Raw genomic sequence first — 18,710 nt, 5'->3', positions numbered from 1 at the left:
CATTGACTCATAGAATCATGTAGGTCAGAAAATACCTCTAAGATCATCTGGTCTGATGAACAAGGTTAAACATTGGCTGGACTCATTAATCATATTCTTTAGAAATATATGGGCTATAGGAAAGCCCCAGCAAAGCCAAGGTTCAAAAACAAGATCCATGTCTTTAATCTGTACAGATTTTCTGACTCAGATTGAACACTTCCCATTTTCCCCAAAAAACATTTATGACATTTCTGCACATGCGAATGCAACTTACTCCTTTTAAAAAATTTGAAGGAAGAGTTAAGAACCTGGGCCAATGAAACAATAATTTAATAAAATACTTGGGATCTAGCAACTTCATAGGGAACAGAACTTGCAGAAAAAGTAAAATGAAGGTTATCTGACATTTTGTGGCCAGCTGGGAAAGCCCAGGTGCTGGGAACATGAGCTTCAGACATGCATGGCCTTGAGTTATTGGCATGGCCAGAGCTATTGGTGCGAGAAAGAAAAAGATTAGCTCAGAGTTGCTTAGCTCCCTTCACATATTAACTTTTAGCTTGAAGCATGTCTTTTGCTGTATGCATGGACTTAGTCTTCGTGATATGAGCATATATTAATCCCTGCATATCTCTCACTAAATATAGGTGCATTTCATGTATGCACCAGATAACCTTTTGCCTTTGTCTGGAATCCCCAGCCCCTCCTGCCCTGGTCTCCCTGGCGAAGACACTGCAGATACAAGCTTATTTCACATCTTTCTTATCATGAGTAGCAGAGAGGTAAGCTCAGTTTGTCCTTTTGCCATCCATGTATTTTTCAAGTGTCTTAGTTTACTAATACTCACTAGTTTACTAGTGAGGATTAACTTCATATAAATCTTTCTTCACTCACCCTTGCTATTTTCCTCAAATTGGTGTGTTGTTTTTTTTTTTAAATACTTTTCTCTCCTAGACACTGTGATGCAAAGCCATTTCTTCAGTGAATCCCAATGCTTTGTGCTTCTAGAACTGTCCATGGTGTGACTTACAGATTTATTTTTTGCCTTAAAAAGAAAAATGGTTGATTATTCTTCCATCTCCCATTAATCTTTGTAAAGAAAGAGAGATTTCTGAGATAACCAGCAGTCGTTATTACAGCATTTTATCCCTGAGATAAGTTTCTTTCTTTCTGCTGCCCTTGTTGCCACTTCTCTAATAGATAAGTCCCATGCATCAGCTGCCGGCAACATAACGATAAGTTTTTCTCCTCCCATCTTTACCACATCTGCTTTACTGCAATTCATCCAACTACCTTAGCTTCTTTAGATATGAAGAACGTGACACGTGAGACTCAACCAGCCATTTTAGAGCCCTATCTTGCACACAGAGTGAAGGAGTTATCCTGTTTCCCTATCTCTTTGCCCACCCCTCTGTTTCTGAGTCAGCCCAGCTACTTCATGCAGCCTCCCGACAGTGAGACGTTACGGGAACCTGCACCCAAAATGGGGTCTGCCTGTGCTTATCAGCCAAACTTGGCTTCAAGTTTCACTGGAAAATCGTTGAAGATGAATCTGAAGAACTTCTGTATGCCCCTTTTTGCTGAGCAGTTTACCTCTCACAGCTGTGTCATGGCTTTGCTATTTTAAGGTGGCTGTTATGTTATTGACGTAACAAACAGCAAAATCACAGCAAAGTCACATTCGTTGGGGAATTCCTTTGAACGGCATAGAAACTGTTGAATTCTGGAATTAATATCTGGTATTTTCCGAGCTATTTATTTCCTCTGTTTTCCATAACTGAACACTGAAAAGATGCATTCTCTTCCGAAGACTCTCAGAACAGTTCCTAAGATTATTATCTGCGAAAAGAGTTTAAACACAAATTAAAAAAACATCCATTACATCTGCTGTGAGTTATGGTCTGTGTTTATTGGACCAATAGCAATCAAAACGAGAAGTAGACATATAAAAAAAGCAACACAGGAAGTTGTGGGGGGATTAACAGAAAACTTCATACTGTGTTCAATTTTATTTATTTTTTAATACCGATGACACATAGATAGAAATGTCAGATGAGATGCCCAAACCACAGAAAAAATCATTGTCAGAGTCATGGCTAGGATATAAGCAAATCTGTGTCTGTGGCTTGTGTCCAAAGCCCATATGCCCCTGCCTGTTTGTTAGACTGCAATTTTATTTTAAACATCTTAGGTGGAACAGCACTCAAAAGAAAGCAATTGCACAGAAATGCACACTGTAATGACTAAATACAGTCTTTATTATAGAAATACCAATAATAGAAAAATAATGAGCATATCTTACTTCTCATAACAAAGTAATTTTTAGCAACCACATATTACAGCAAGCTAGAAGAGATCACCCAAACCATCTTCATACACTCAGGAAGCTAATCGACATCTCCCTTCCTCTGCTCAACAAGAAATAACTGCTGGTTTTTAATTTGGACTTTTTTGTTAATGTTGTTTTTGTATATCAGAGAGCAATAAATGACTGAAAGCAATTAAACTTTTATAAACTCCTTGGCAGCTTGGCTAACTATGACAGCATGTACCTATGGGATGCTCTTTTGTCCAGCTTGGGTGTGCGAGAGACCACCGTGAGCGGCGTGCCCTGGGGTGAAAGGAGCAGCAGAGCACCGAGCTGCCTGCGTGTTTTGTGCTCGGGGAAGGAGGTGACAGCACTCAGGCTGGGCTGCAGGTGGGGGAATGGTTGCACCCTGGGGACTGGGATCTGATGCAGGAAGGACTTGTCCAATGGATCCTCTGCTGCTGTAAAGCGCTAACTCCACTGGACTCATCTGGCTGCATGTTGGCAGCGTGTCATGGGAACTGTGAATTGTTTCATGGGTTTAGAACATGGGCACTTCACCTCTGCCATTTAGGGCAAGCCCAGAAAGGATTGTAGGCAGCTTTAGAAAAACAGCAAACAAATAATAGCAATTAAAAAAAAAAAAAAATCAGTTAAACATGAATCTAAGCATTGTTCAATACCAATAGTTTGATTCATGAAAGTGAGAAAAAAAATGGGGGAAAAAAGCATTATCTTTGCATCACTGGTAAACATGCCAGAGGATGTCACAAGATTAAACACAACCAACTATTAAGAACACCTTTCTAGCCTCCTTTTGCTAGAAAATGTTAAAAGATTTAGTATTAACATAAAGAGCTTTTTTCAGTACAGAGCATAACAAGAAAATGTTAAATTCATATCAACAAAACTAATAAACCATACATATCAGACAATCCAAAACCCCAAAGAACATGTGAAATAGGATTTAGTTTTGAGTTGGAAAGATGCCTATTGACCACCAGTCAGAATGGCTTTGGGTCAGATTGTGTGTGGAACTCTGCTTTTAAGGCAATGCTTGTTAAAATGTCCACATGTCACAGTTTAGAACACAAGCATCAGTATTGCACACAGGGGTTCATTTTCAACTGGAAGCACTTCCATATATTTACCTTTAGTTGCTGTACACCTCAACAATGACATTGTTTTTAAAAACAAAAACAAAAAAAAAGCCCCTTTAATACCATATTAAAAAAAAATTGCTTTCTAAACAACAGTTCAATAGTATTGAAACTGTTCTCTTCTACTTAGGAACAAGTAACTCAGAAAAATCCACAGCTTCACTTCTTCATCAGATGAACAAAACTTGACATTTCACTTTGTTCAGAAGAAACAAGCAGCAGTCTCAAAATTCCCCAAATCTTTCCAGACCTTTAGTTCTTAGAGACAGGAACTTGTTCCCAGCACCCAGATCTCCTGCTAACTGACTTATTTTCATGTGAGAGGAACCATGAACAGGAAGATCACCCTGATATTTAGGGAGATCCTATTAAGCCCAAACAAAGACACTGAGGTCAGTGAGCTGTGTGTCCCCTAACGGGGTAAAAGAGGAAGAGCTAAAATAAGCTAAAGTTTGATAAGTAATATCAACACTGCTGGAGCCTTTTACAAAATAATCATTGAAATACTGGAGCATTCAAATTACTGTGTCTGTATGCTGCTTTACCTTCTAATTGTAGTCAGTTGTCTCCCTTGCTCTTAGGTGGTTCTGAGTTCTGCCTTATTCTTCTCCAAGTGCAAAAGTGCTTCAAAATTGTCTTCATCATTCTTATTTATGGGTTCATTCAGACTCAAAGGGAACATTTCTGGAGATTGTTAATTACACAGCTACCTGTTGGGGCGACTATGGAATGGTGCGGCTGCTGAGACGTGTTTCCTGCTTGATGTGGTCCAGCACCTTCCAGGAGTTCATGGAATTGAAGGATTTCTTTCCTTTCTCAGTTTAAATAACTAAACTCTCAATGGTTAAATACTAGCAAAATATCAAAATTATTTTAAAAAATACTTAAGGCAAATTAGACTCACGAGGTTTTGACATCAGTTTTACACCATGAAAATCCATTGCCATTCATAGCTGCTCAGGATTTGGGCCATTGCTTAATGGAAATCAAATTATCTTCCAGCATTTCTGTGTTGTTTATTTCCAAATTAAACTAACAACAAACAAGGAATTTTTACAGATAACTTCAGTCTTTCTTTTGTTTAATGGGTGCCATTCCAAAGTCCTTTTCAAGGCAAAACTTGTGTTAGTAACATTTAACATTCGCATTGCTCTAACCCCTAAGGAGGAAATGAGCTTTTACAGAATATGATTTTCTCTTTTATAAATGTTTGTATATATAATTTCTTATCATTTTCATGTAGTTTGCTGAAGTAAGCAGATTTGTATGCGGTATGTGTGTGTACACGTGTGTTTATGTGCATACGTTTAGCTTTGTAAATCTTGTGTGACAACAGAGAACACTAGCTGAACTTAATTATTCTTATAAGCAATTACTGCTTACAAACCTTCATCATTTGCTTAGCAGGAAACAGACTACAGAGTGTTACAAATAGTGTGCTTTAAAGCAACTCCAAGCTATTTCCATATGAAAATCTGGCTGCTCAACTGTAAGTGCATTGGGTAGCATTCACTCTTGGGCAGAATGTTTGCTCAAAGCCTGTGCAAGCTTTTAGTTCCCACGGAAGCCCTAAACAGAGAGCTTCAGTGGATTTCTTTGCTCAAGGACCTTGTGCAGGTCTGCCACAGTGCTGGCTACTTAATCCCCAGCATTTTCAGTGGCAATGGTATGTTTCCCACATTAAGAGAGACCCTCTTTGAGTCACCGTATCTGCATGCAGTCAGCTGCAGCTAGAAAAAAATCTAAAAATACTGCCTTCAGCGTGAGGGTAACTAACGTATTACCACTGTGACCCTCTGAAAGGCTTAGTAGGAAGCAACAAGAAGTTACTAATTATAACCCCGGTATTTTAAAAGACTAGTGGGAATCTGTTTATCAATGGAAGTCATACTTACTCTTGCCCTGAGCCTTCAGCAAACACAATGCTCCCACAAGGCTAGCACTGAACTCTGATTTAACAGGGTTGTCTGTAGCTGTGGACCTCTGCTCTGCTCACTGGAAGGTTTACTACTGGACTCATCTCTTCTAAGAAATCTGAATGCCATCTTTAAGAACTGGGTTCTTGTTAACTTTTTATTTTATTTTTATGAAAAATCTAATTGATTTTATGGTGGATAATGATACTGTCTGTTTTAAACTATTTTTGATCATCTGACTTAGGTGGTCTGAATTGCCTCCTTTGTCGATAATATAAGGAATTTATTCTTTCAACTTTGGTCATCTGTGGACTACATCTAAATTAGACACTAAGAATAGCCTAAAATACATGGTATAAGTCCTCTCCTTCCCACCTTAACAAAATCACTCCCAGAAACGTGCATTAGCTTTAAACACATGGTGTCATTTCACTTAAAAATATGCCTCCAGGGTAGCGAGACTGCCAGGTAGAAGCAAAAACTTGGGACTTCTCTACTTGCCACACACATTTGGAAGTACAATGGCACCTCATATGCGTTCGTACCCTCTGTATGACTTTTTTCTGGAAATCAGGAATGTGACGAACACAATGACCAACAGTCCCAGTATGCTCAGGCCCACAGCGACGGGAACTGCTTTCCTGTTTTTATCACGAAAACATTCTTCTTCTGAAAGTAAAAGGAGATCAAAGAATGTGTTAGAGAAGAACACCATGCTTGTAGACTATGCATCCGCATTCCAGAAATTATTGAATACAAGCTTTTTTCAAAAGTTCTCACAAACCTTACTCACTTTACTTTGAGGAAAACCTTGGGCTGTGAACTCTGGGAATTTTTTCTGATCTGCTGAAATGCAGTTCAGAAGACACTTGGAGTTTTTCAGACTCAAACAGACCAAGTTATAGATGTAACACTGCTGCAGTCTTTACAGAAATGTAAGCAACTTGAAACCAGTGATCATCGGTGCTTTCTTCCTCTTTTAATGATAAGTAAATCCAGATCAACAGAAGTGAAACTACAGGTCTCAAGAAAACTACAGGCTGGTGATGTGCTTGCTTTATAGAACCCTCCCTTCACTGGGGGTTTGGTATCTTAAAATACATACACACAGCAGATTTATGTAACACTGTCATAACTACTTCACAGCCACTGGAGAATTCTTTCAGAGATGGTACCTGTTTTCTCAGCCCTTTGATTAAGAGCAAAACTAGTTTAATTTTGTGTACGGTATTGCCTAGCAGAGATCAGCCTGACCTTGAAGAGAGAGACTCTTCCTAAGCTGCCTCTGCCAGAAGTGAGGCCATACCAAAAGCCATATCTGATTTCATACATCGTAAAAATTCAAACATGAATATGGGGACCAGATGGGACTTTGATTCCTATGAGTTGTCCCTGTTCAGTTTTATCCTGTGAAAAAATCTTCACGAGACTGAGAGCACAGATTGAATTCTCAGTGTGGGTTTTAAGAACTTAAAGTTTGTAAAAAAAACCACCTTCCTTATCTTAAAAAAGCTCCAGATGTAGTTTCCCTTTCTATTCCTTCTAGAATAAGAAAAGCAGCCAAAATTTTGAACAAAAGAATGAGTCAGACAGAGCCAAATGGAGTCGAAAGAGAGATCTAAATTAAGAAGAATACAGGGGCAATATTTTGTAAGCATTGAGGAAGTCAGATGGCAGAAGAAGGGAATGTTTTATTAGTGCATGTAAAGGGCTGGATTACTGATAGGCCTATCTGTCCACCTGAATTCTTGTATGGAAATACCCTGAGAGAAAGTCAGAGGAACATAAAGATGTGCTGTTTGAAAGAGATGTCAGGGTACTACTGAGACCATCTCTGTTCTGTGTAGAATCTTTCATGCACCTCATAAGAAGCAAGGCAGTAAACAGAGCACCCATACTGTGAAACATGGGAATTTCCAAGGTCACCCAGCAGCCCTGGACCCCACACCCAGCTGCGTCCTGACAAGAAACACGGATGGCAACATCCCGTTTCCCTTTGGAAGGAAACATAGGTTTGGTGTAGGGAAGAAGCTGTGACAAGCCCCAATATATTGTGCCAGAATAGGCAATCCAGGGACTAGAGGAATCAGCGTTGGTCTGTCTCTGTCTTCCCAGGGAGCAGAAATAAGCTACGTTTGCCTTTCTGCAAAACAGACAAATTGCAGAAAAAAAAAAAAAAAAAAAAACATCACATTTAATTCTGGAACTAGGGAGCATGCCGACTGTGCTCCTCCTCGGGAGCACATTTCATCATGTCTAGACACAGCTGCTCTGTAAGTATCCTGCATTAACAAATATCCCTTATTAGTTGGCAGTTTCACTGCTGCAGCTGTGGGATGTCATGGGTGTCAAGAGCTTTTCAGAACAGCTAAGATCTGGCTATATTGAGAGCAGTGACCTTGAACTGAACTGTATTACGTATCAGGGGCTGGAAGAAGCCAGTGGTGAGCACACCTCTGCTTGCTCTAGAAGAAAATGGATTGAGATGAATAAAATGGTGTTTGTAGAGTTGAACATTTTTAATGAAAATGGGAAAGAGAAATTATTTAATGCGGGAGGGAAAGATACTCTTCTATCTTCCCTAACTATTGCACCGTGGTGAAAATGACTGGGAAAAGGGTAAGACAGGTTAGTCAGGTTAGAGTAGCTGGGAAGTGGTTTATATGGTTAAAATCTAGCAGAAGGAGATACCTCAGGCTGAGTGCTGACAGCTAGATCTCAGAAGGTGGAAGAGGTCTGCAGGTTACTTACCTTTTCCAAACTGATTACCGACAATATCAAAGGCCTGCAGCTGCATATTAACGATGAGTAGCTGGAAGGTCTTCTCCAAGCCAAAGGTTTGCTTGCTGGCACACTTAAAGGAATTCCCCAGCTTTGCTGTAAAATGCTGCTCATGTATGGCTACATAGTAAAGTACACCTGGAGGCCATAAAGAGGAGACAGTGAGAAATGGGCATGCACAGTAACACTGCTAAAACAACCTCTTTCAGAGATGAAATGGAGGATGAGTAGCAGTCACAGCTCAGGCTGTCAAACTCAGGCTGGCCCTGACCACTAATAAGTTCTTCCTGTATTTATTTTTTTCACAGCATTTTCCTGTGCTGGCAGATAAAACTTATTCTCAAGACTGAGGACTGTTTTGGACCTTAAATTTAGGCCTAAAATAATCTCTATTCTGAAAGAGTAGTGAAAGGAAAGGGAAAGTTTTTTAGGACAAAAGGAAAAGTTTAAGATTCTGACTGAACTGCAGCCTGGTCACTTCTCTTCCATTTGCATCACATAATATTTAGATGAATGACATACTGAAAGCCTAATAAATGCATAATTGGCAAAATTCAGAGTTTTAAAGATATGAAAGCCTACCCCACACACAGAATAGTTTGATAGGAAATTAACACTGTGAACTTTAAGCATAAAATCACTGACCTTCGGAAGGTAACTGTAATCCAGCCTCAATTGCACTGGCATAGTATATGGGAGCTTTCTGAAAAGGAAGAAGTATCATTATTCCTACTCCATCCCTATATTTGTGAACAAAGCAATCACAATAGTGAAGTGGGCCCACACAAAAAATCCTAAAGAAACAATTTTTAAAGCATCACCTTCGAGACTGATCCAACTTGCTTGGATGTCTTGCTTTTTCTTTTTCAAATCCTTACTAGATAAGCTGGTGTAATGCAACAATCTCAGATACATCACCAGTTCTGCTCAGGTTGGTGAAACAGGACCATGCAGTTGTGCTTTTGCACACACTGCTCAGGCTAGACATTAGTGTGATACTTGTGGTAACCCAAAGCAGGAGGGCGTTAAGCAAATGTTATACATTGCACAAGGCATGTCATAAGACCAGTTTAGTTTTAGCAACCTGTTTTGCTTTCATGTAAAGTTCCTACAATGCCTGCACGGGTAATCCTGCACTGAATTGCAAGCTGACCTGCAGCCTGACAGCTTGCATAACCTAAGCTGATACATTTTAAAGTACCTAGGACTCCCTGCACTGCAGTGCACTTTATGCACAGATGTCCTCTGTATGAGTAAACTGCAAAAAGCAGCCGTGCTTTGGTGTTCATTGATGTTTTGTTCTGGGAGAGGTCAGCAACAAGCAGAGAGCCAGGAGCTCATCTCTAAACGCTAGCACCTCTCATTTTCTACTTTGTCTGCCAACATCAGTCACTACAAATGAGGAATCAGCAACCTGGATGCGTCTACAGGGAAGCAATAACTGCTATTTCAACCCTGTTGACCCTGTTGGTGCTGGCTGGCTTTACTCCATATGCCTACAGACTGCTGACATGGAAAGCACCTGGTACTACAGCATAGAGTAAAAGTTCCTCTAAGGGTCCTGCCTGTGTATGCTCTAAAACCCTAGTGCAGCCTGAACACTGCCCTCCCCAGGACTGTCACAAGACATGGCCTCAGGGGCTTCTGCCTGCTAGCTGTGCTGGAGTCTTTATGCAGCAGCCCCATTAGTGGCTTTAATCCCAGGTATGAACACACAGGGACTGGTGAGTGCAGCTGGATGCGAAATGGCAGCAGACATGAATGTCTCCTGGGCACACACTGTTAATATCATGCAGTTTTAAAACTGGCGGGATGGACTGTGAAAGAAGTTTAAGAAAGAGGTCCTTAGCATTGTTCCTACTTAAAGAAATAAAGAGGTCAAATAATACCTTGTTTTTGGCAGCCGTGTTTGGACATAGCTAATGACTTTGCTTGGGATAAACACCTGCTCCTTCTTCACATACTGGGGGTTAGTTGCAAAATTTCCTTTTGTGGAGTTCTTTGCAAAAGGCACCCGGCAGCGGTAAGTACTGAGCCAGCTCCTCACCTCCCCACAGCCACACTGTGGCCTCAGCCCAGCTCCTCTGTCACCCTTGAAAACCAGAAGTGCCTCCTCTGGAGCACTCGTGGTTCAAAGCCAGCACTGTAGCAGCTGGAGAGACTGTGGGGACCAAACACATCAGAGACAGCAGCAAAAAGATTTCTTATTGCCTCATATTTCAAAGAAAGCTAAGCTGAGCCCTGACACTCTCTTGAGGCTTATCTTGGGTGGATTGCCTGATGCTGTGCCAGTTAAGGACCTTTTTCAGGACAAGAGAGGTCAAGTAGTTCCCAAAGGTTCACATCACTCTACTTAGCACTGCTATGAGCTGGTATTTTTATGGGTACTTGAATCACCAGACTTTTTCTAAGGATCCTTATAACACAGAAAATGGCACCCTTGTTGCAGAAAGCACACATTTAAACCAAACACTCATGGTCTGAACTGATCCCTTGTTTTAGAACAGCTCCTTGATTTGTCATCTCACTTGCTGTCTGCAGCTTTTAGAAATCTTCCTGCCATAAACTAAAACCGAGACAATTATTGATCAAAACCACCTGCAGCACTGCACGCTGCCTCTTAAAACGTGTAGATGCCTGAAGGAGAGAGCATGACTGAACTCTAGGCATTTGTCTCCTGTGGTTATAGAGTCAGCAGTACATGTGGTAGCTTATGCTGAAGACTTGTCTGCATGTGATATAGTTCCAGACAGAAACTGGTATCGATGGACACAATGTCAAAAAGACATTTCATATTAAGAAAGCGTGAGCTTCTCTCTTGACCAGGTTTCCATGCATACTTATAAGTCTCCCTGGTGCGGTGCATTTTAAGGGCACTTATCTACAATTTTGTTGTTGTAGTCCAGTTGTTTGGAATTTTCCACGCAGAAATTAGAAGAAATCAAGCCCTCTTGGCTGTGTGCAGGCTGTGGCTCCTGGACATGTACACCCACACAGGTTGCCCTCTGGATTTAACGACCACTGCCAGCTTTTGGCTGGGCAGCATTTATGGGAAGCATATGACTAACTCTACATGCATTCAGGTTGCCCCTCAGACACCGTTTTGTAAGAACAACTTGACAGCATGAGTCAGAGCTCTCAGCACACGCACCTTGCTCCTGTGCAGGGTTCCTGGGGTTCCAGTGCCAAACCCATTCTCTCTGTCCCCTTACAATGCAAGCAGCAGACCTGGCCTTCCCCCCAACTAGACTTTTACCTCTGTAAATATGACAGGAAGATTTTGCTTAGGGCTAATCTAGACTTTGTATTGCCAAATGGGTAGCTGTAAGGCCATTCTTTAGCACTTTCTACCAAAGGATCTCAGGGCGCTGTACTTACTCTTTGTTACACATAAGAACCTTTCAAAATTCAGAGTTCAAACAAGCAAGGCCTGATGTAACATTGAAGGTAGCCCTGCTCTGAGCAGGGGTTGGACCAGGTGGCCTCAGGTCTCTCCCAGACTGAATTAATCATTGTTCTATGATTCTAGCCCCCTGGGAAGGATAGGAATAATAATGCCTCACGCACATGTGGAAAAATAGCAGTGAGGTGGATGAAATGCCTTTTCCTGCTGCACACCCTGTGTCACTGCAGTGGCTGGGAGAGGATCAGAGGCAGCCCGGGTTCCAGCTCCTCAAACCCAAACCCTTCTTCCCATTAAATGCAAGAATTACCTTTACAAAGACAAAGTTTATAAACCCTCCGCTGAAGGTGATGTTCAGCACGGACTGCACTGTCCCACAGCTTCCAGATATCCGTGTCGCGTTGGGGTTGACAGTCAAGTACTCCATCCGCTTCTGTGGAGAGAAGAGACATTCTGAGGCTGCTTAAGGAGAGGAAGGGAAAATTGAGTATGAAACACACAGAGATTTACAAATATATTTTTTCCAGACAAGCTCTGTGTGTCTGGATGAACAGGCCAATGGCTGGTGGCTCCAGCACAGCCTAATTGCTGGCTGCCAGGGTCCTTCCCTGCTTGTAAACCAGCCCTAGCACCGAGCTGTTCCAATGCATTAAACTGGCAGAAAAGAAGAGCTTTCTGCTCATTTAGTGAACTAAAATGAGTTAGAACAGGGTTAGATGAGCACCAGCAATAGTTTAAAGAGAGGGAGCAGTGGGAACTTGTGCCTGAGGGCAGAGGAAAGATCAAGACAGAGGCAGGCAGTGGTTAGATTGGCTTTGGCATGGGCTGTTCCTCTCTAACTTCTGGCAACCCATGCTGTGGTCTGAAAGGAGACCTCTGAGGCCCTTAATACACTCCTCAGTTCCCTTGGTCTCATACACACCTAACTTTTGCAATAACAATCTCACTGTGGTCTGGTGAAGTCGGGAAGAACACTTCCTGCCTGGCTTCAAAACAGATGAGGGGTGAAAAATACTTTCATCCATATTGAATACCCAACCCATGTTAGAAATATTCTGACTCCAGGCAAAAAATATTTGGATTTGCAGTTGGGATGGCTCAAGAAGTATGAACTCCAGAGCCTGAGGATGTAACCCTACATACTATTTTAATGGAGGCTACAGAACTTTAACTGTGAGGGCTATAACCACAGTTTCAAGTTTTCTTACATCTTTTGCTGAATTATCCACCATGGGTCACCACTGAGAGAAGGTGGCAGCGTCCCAGGTCCATGCTCTGATCTGGCCTGGCAGTTTCTGTGGTCCTAAAAGCTCAACATGTCATCATCAAGACAACCTATCTCTGAATCCAAGTCTGTGAGTTGAAAATTTCTTGCTTTCATTGCAACTTGCAGTTTCAAGCCCTACACTGAAGTCAGTGTAGGGCTTAAAAAGCTGAATGCTTTTAACTAGTCTCCTATTCTGGAAAACAGAAATAACACTAGAGCCAGTTCTACCCTCCTAAATATTGGTACCACTGCCATAAAAAAGCATCCATACATCCCAAAGACATCATCATACAAGCCAAAGTAGAGCAGCTGAGCTGCTGTGGCACAGAAAAGGCCTTAGTCTGGTAGCAAACCACTTATTTTTATCATACAACCTAATTCTGTAATTTGCTTTAGCAGTAGAATAAATTCCAGCAAAGGAAGAAACAGGAATTACAAGGCTGAGCCCTGTAGCGCTTTCACCTCACCTTCTGTTTGTTTTGAACCATCAGCTGCAAACCCATCGCTGCTTTGATGCAGGTCTTATTCCCACTGGAAAGGGTGTATGTGCCAGTGGGAATGGGAGAAGGCTGTGGTGCAAGAGTGGGTCTCACGGTCACTGTACTAGTTGAGGTGGTTGTTTGAGTCCGTGGATGAACAGTGGTCGTGTTGGGCATGGCTGTGGTTGTTGGACTTTTAGGAGTTGTTGTTTGATTTGTTGATGCTGTGGTGGGATTTATAATTTTCTTGGCTGTAGAAGTTCTGGCAGTGGTTGTCATTTGCTTCTCTGATGTTGTATTCTTCATGGTTGTGTTTGTAGCTGTGCTTGCATGCGTTGTGGTTTGGTTGGCTGGGGCCGTGGAGTATATGGTTGTGTTCTTCACAGTCGGTGTAATTGTTTCCATTGCTTGGGTTGTAGTCTGGCCAGCTGCAGTTGCATTTGCTGCTGTTGTGGTTACTACCATGGGAGACATCTGGCCAGCTGCTCTTCCGGTGGCTGCTCCTGCCTGGGCTGTCACGTAGGGAGCTGATGTTGTGGTTACCTGATGCTGGCCTGTTCTCTGCACAGTTGTATGGCTCATGGAGCCTGTGCTGTTAGATTGAACCGTGGTGCCTCGATGGGGTGAAGAATGATAAAGGGAAAGTGGGTGAGCAGAAGTAACTGCATGGTGGAAGGATGTGGTTTGTGGAGACTGCTTGGCAACCAGTGCCACTTCAGCACAGCAGGAAGAAAATGCTGCAAAAAAGCAAAAAAATGAGTAGTCTAAAACCTTTGCATTTAACAGTCTTGTTGATACCTGCAACATAACTGCACTGACTTTGTTATCATCAAATGGATGATACGATTTTGTTCTTCCTTTGGCTCCTGCCATGATAGGAGAGTGCAAGCAGGCACGCTAGTGGACAACCCATAATTTCTCACCACTCTTCTAGCCTTCACACCTCTGAATATAAATGTTGCAGTGGCAGCACATTGTTTCCTGGCTCCCCACATGCTGCTTTTGCTGCTGAAGAAGCTAGAGGATGCTGGAAGTGTGATTTGATCTTGCACAATCCCCACACAGCACATTAATTCCCTCGCAGACAGCAATACAGCAAGATTTGCTAAGAGCAAATTATCAAGGTCTAAAGAAGAAGTTCTGTGGCTTATGGGTATTGTTTTAAGAGCCTGTACTGTTAAAATGAAATCTGGGTGGAACAAGTGAAGGGATGGTTGGTTACTTACAAACAAACATGGAGAAAATGAATTTTTTTTATTAAAAAAATTATTTTATTTATTTTAACTGAAACCAGGACATATTTGAAGGAAGAGTGGAAGCATAATAGTTATAATGATTCAGAATAGTCTGGGAAACCAGTCTGGGAGACAGGGAAATTCCAAAAATGTATTTATGCTGTTGGTGTAGCCATGTCAGCCTGAACCCCCAAGTTCTTCATGGGAGATGCCCAAGGGGATATTCCAAATGCGGAAGATTAGCCCTGTTAGTGATGGTCTTTCAGTAACGAGAAACAAATTTCAAGATACAGCATTCAGGGGCTTTTTGGACCACATCTAAAAATAGTCACAGCATCAAAATTACACTTGTATCTTATAACATTTACAGAAATGTGTCCCTTGCAGAACTGTAGAGAAAATATCTGTTTCCTAAATAAAACTAACAAAGTGAAGACAAGGTGAAAATATACATTGTAAGAATAGATAAAGGTCACAACTCTTCTGTTTGAGTCTTTGATTGTGAGTATGCACCAAGACACTGAAAAGACAAGATCAAGCCAAAAGTAATAAATCGTGGGCATAAATACATTCCTTGATGTACTAGTTAAATGTTTTACCACCTAAATTAGATGGAGGACATAGATAAATTCCCATAATACAACTTGATAGAGTTGAAAAAGCACAAAAAAATTGGCAGAACAGATCCCTCTGGTACTGAATTTTATCAGAAGGAACCTAAAGATGCCATAATTAATAATTATACTTTAGTTAATTTTCTCACTTTCCGCTAGACTTTACAACATCTGATGGCAAAGCTGGAAAGCAGATAACTTCTCTCCTTCTCTGTATGCTCACATCGATAGGGCCAGTGGAAAACCAGAGCAGTTGCTGTGTACCAGGTACAGGAGGTTCAATTTGAACCAGCACAATAGAGATAAAACAGAAGAAGTTGCAATTTTCACTCTTTTTTTCCCCCTTTAAGTTCATGAAACAACTCATATTTAAATTTCAATGCCTTAAATAGTCAGTACTTCTCAGTTTTTACCTAACCAATCTGTTTCAGTTAGTGACCAGATAACACAATCTCATATAGACATGGGGAGAAACAACATTTCCCTAATGCTTGGATGCTGCCCATAGTTTTTAAAGGAAATTTCATATTTCCCCTAAAGATCATTGCAACCTAACTATTTTTCATCGGAAAAACATTCAGCCCCATGGGGTCACTGAGGGATAAAGTCCGAAGTGCCTTTGAAGTAGCCTGTGGCTTGTGCTCACCAGGTGACCTACCAGATGTCTCATCCTACAGCTCTGCCTGGCGTTTTGGAGCCTCTGCTGGGCCACAGCCATGCTGCCCGTTGGCGTCGGTCATCTTCTCAAAAGGCATTTGACCACATGGGCTCAGCAAGCCCTCTCAGGGATAGGTAAGGATTGCTCTCTGCATCTAGTGGTCCTGACTGTCAAAAGCGTAACAATTAATTGAAGCCCTGCATCCTGCTGTTAGTTTCCATTTCTTTTTTTCTTCATTCCTAATCTGGGCCTGGAAGCTCCTGTTTTCAAGTCGTGGTGATGGGAGGTTTCATGGATGAGAGTCAATGCCAGCAAAAGCACACAACAGCTCTGCTTCCAGGCACCACAGAGGAAGAGGAGCGCTCAGTGCCATGACCTGGTAGCAAAATGTCTCAGCCTGACATTCTGTAATGGGGTGGGTGGGAGAACCTCTTGCTGGGGATTTTTTTCTCCTTCTTGCTAACCACACACTCCCACTGCTCAGCAGCCCAGCAGGTTTGTTCTGCTTTACGCTACCCGGGGGAAATGCTTGTATTTGGCTGGCAGATTTTGTAATAGTTACAGACACAAAAACCTGACCCAGCTCCTACAGTCACGGGAAAGGCTCTTTGGTTCAAGCTGTTGAGGAACTGGAAAAACACCAAGATTTTCTGAGAGGTTTCAGTACTCTCCGAGAGAGTTTTCCTCAAAGACAAGAGAGGTTTCTTAAACCTCCAACCCATCAGATCTTCCTCTTTTAAACTCTGATTGTTTTCAATTTCCTACCTGTGCAGAAAGACCCGACTTTGGGGCATTAACAAAAGATCACAACAAATTACTAAAGGCACAATCAAAAATGGATGAAGAGCAGCCGAGGAAAAAGTTCTTCCTGGCCAAAGATATCTTTGCTGACCACTGAGTTACTTCCCTGAGCCTGATCTTTCTCTCCTTCCTTGTACAGATTTTGGGGCTACTTCAGCAGACTGTGGCTATAAAGCAGGTGTGGGAAAGCAGAGAAACCATGTTGGAACTGTTTGTGGTCGAGACCCTGTGCTGCTGCCCCGCTCTCTGTGGTGCTACAGCAGAGCTGGGAGGGGGACAGGGGGTGTTACTGGTGTGATCCCGGCACATTGACAGCAAAACACACCGCAGAAAGCCAGTGCCCCACCAGCGAGCAAAAAGACTGTTTGCCTGTTACAGTTTCAATCCCTCTCCATCCACCCCTACCAAGTAGATTTTGTACAGCTACAGGTGCTGAGGGCTGACTTTACATGCTGGGACACATCCTTCACCAGGCTGGCTCCACAGATTTTCACAGAGCAGGACTGAACGGTGACTTTGATGTGGTTTGTTGGCAGATAAGCCCCAGCCTGCCTCAGCCTTCCCTGAACCCCCTGCCTCGCTCTTGCTTTCCTGTTCACGCTCTGCACCTTGCGGTGCAGACAAATGAACAACTCAGGCAACGTTTCTTTAGTTTTTCTTTTGCTTGTTTCACTCAAGACCTTCAGTCCTTTCCACTGGTCTGGGAATCATATTTAATTAAGAAAATTTAAAAAGCCTACTTCTAATACTATTTTGAGCTGACTCTATCACAGAGTTTATGTCACCAAAGAGCACAAGGCAAAATATTAGGGAAAACATCAGACTAAGTCTACACCAGCTGCAATGAAATGTAGTTATAGTTATTTCTCACCAGTGGGACTTTACTGAAAGCTCCCTTACTGTTACAAACAAGACTCCCTCAAGTTTTCAGTCTGTTAAGTGCAAAGAAATAAAAGCAGCATACTGTGTCTCTTTTTGGATAGAAATGCTGGTAGACGTGACTTACCACAGGCAAAGGCGAGCAAGATGAGCTGCGGCGAGCTTCTTCCCATGGTCAGCACAGTTGCAAGGCCGAGAAATGCTGCTTCTCACCGTGGAGCAGGTCAAAAGGAGTCGAGGTTTCCTGTGGGCTGTGAAGTTTCACTTGATGCAGAGTGCTCAGTCACGTGGGTGGAAAGGAGGTGGGGAGGGAGGGCGAGAGCAATGCTGTGCATCTGTAAGCTAATGCAGAAGGAAATAAATGATGTTTAGAAAAGAAAGTGAAAACAGAAAGGACAGCTGGGTTAGCACAGGGGAGGACAGGCTCTCCCTGAAACTGAGTCCTGGGGCTCTGCGGGGCCACACAGAGCTTCGTGCTCCTCTCTCCAGTTTGGATAACCTGGAGCAGATGCAGCTCTGCCCCACTGGAGGGTTAAGACCAGCTAACCTGTACTTTCCCCCATGTTCTTTAACAAAGTAGTTTCTTTAGGGTTTTAACTCCATCTCTGAGGTTAAGGCACAGAAGGGAGAGGTGTGATCTCTGGCTGCCTCCTCAGAGAGCCTGCTCAAAGACAGACAGGGCTGAGCAAAGACCCAGAAGGGCTCTGGTCCTAGCTGGGGACTGTCGGCAGACTTTGCTGCCCAAGGACTGAGTGTGGTCAGGGTGGATCCCCGAGGTGGCTCACCATTAGCGTTGTGTCCAAACCCACTCCCCAGCAGAACGCAGTGACTCACCTATGTCCTGTGGCGTCCTCTGTGAGCCATGCCAAGCCAGGACAGGAGCAGCATGGGCAGGTCCTAGCATGTGGAGCCACACGCCAGAGATCTGCAGCAGAGCATCACACCTGCCCGTGTGTGCGGCCAGATTCCAGCCTTGCACCCTTGCCATGGGGCCTGCTTGGTGCGGGTGGAAGCAAAGCCACACACACCCTAGAAAAAGCTTAATGGCTGTAGAAAAGAGATAATACACTCGTGGAACTGGAGAAAGGGTCTGGGATCTGGCATGTTCCCAATTCTTTTTTGATTCTTTTTTTTTTTTTTTTTTTTTTTTTTTCCTCGCATCAATATTGAAATGCAGTAACATGGCAGGGCCAATAAATTGAAAACTCAGGAGAAGTGAAGTTTGCCCCT

General features: G+C 42.6%; 1 protein-coding gene across 1 annotated transcript; it reads right to left on the bottom strand.

Moving 5' to 3' along the window:
- Nucleotides 1–1,867: 1,867 nt before the first annotated feature.
- LAMP3 (lysosomal associated membrane protein 3) lies at nucleotides 1,868–17,929 on the bottom strand. Its single transcript, XM_084528970.1, has 6 exons — nucleotides 17,608–17,929; nucleotides 13,282–14,030; nucleotides 11,858–11,980; nucleotides 8,790–8,847; nucleotides 8,115–8,282; nucleotides 1,868–6,032 (listed from the first exon to the last, which is right to left on the bottom strand). Exons 1-6 carry the CDS (start codon nucleotides 17,651–17,653, stop codon nucleotides 5,893–5,895), a joined length of 1,284 nt encoding a protein of 427 aa, XP_084385096.1. The 5' UTR covers nucleotides 17,654–17,929; the 3' UTR covers nucleotides 1,868–5,892.
- Between the last annotated feature and the right edge of the window lie 781 nt (nucleotides 17,930–18,710).

The sequence above is a fragment of the Aythya ferina genome, assembly GCF_964211825.1.
Source record: "Aythya ferina genome assembly, chromosome: 9".
Lineage (NCBI taxonomy): Eukaryota > Metazoa > Chordata > Aves > Anseriformes > Anatidae > Aythya > Aythya ferina.
Note: the sequence above shows the minus strand (reverse complement) of the source record. Positions and strands in the feature narration are given on the sequence as shown.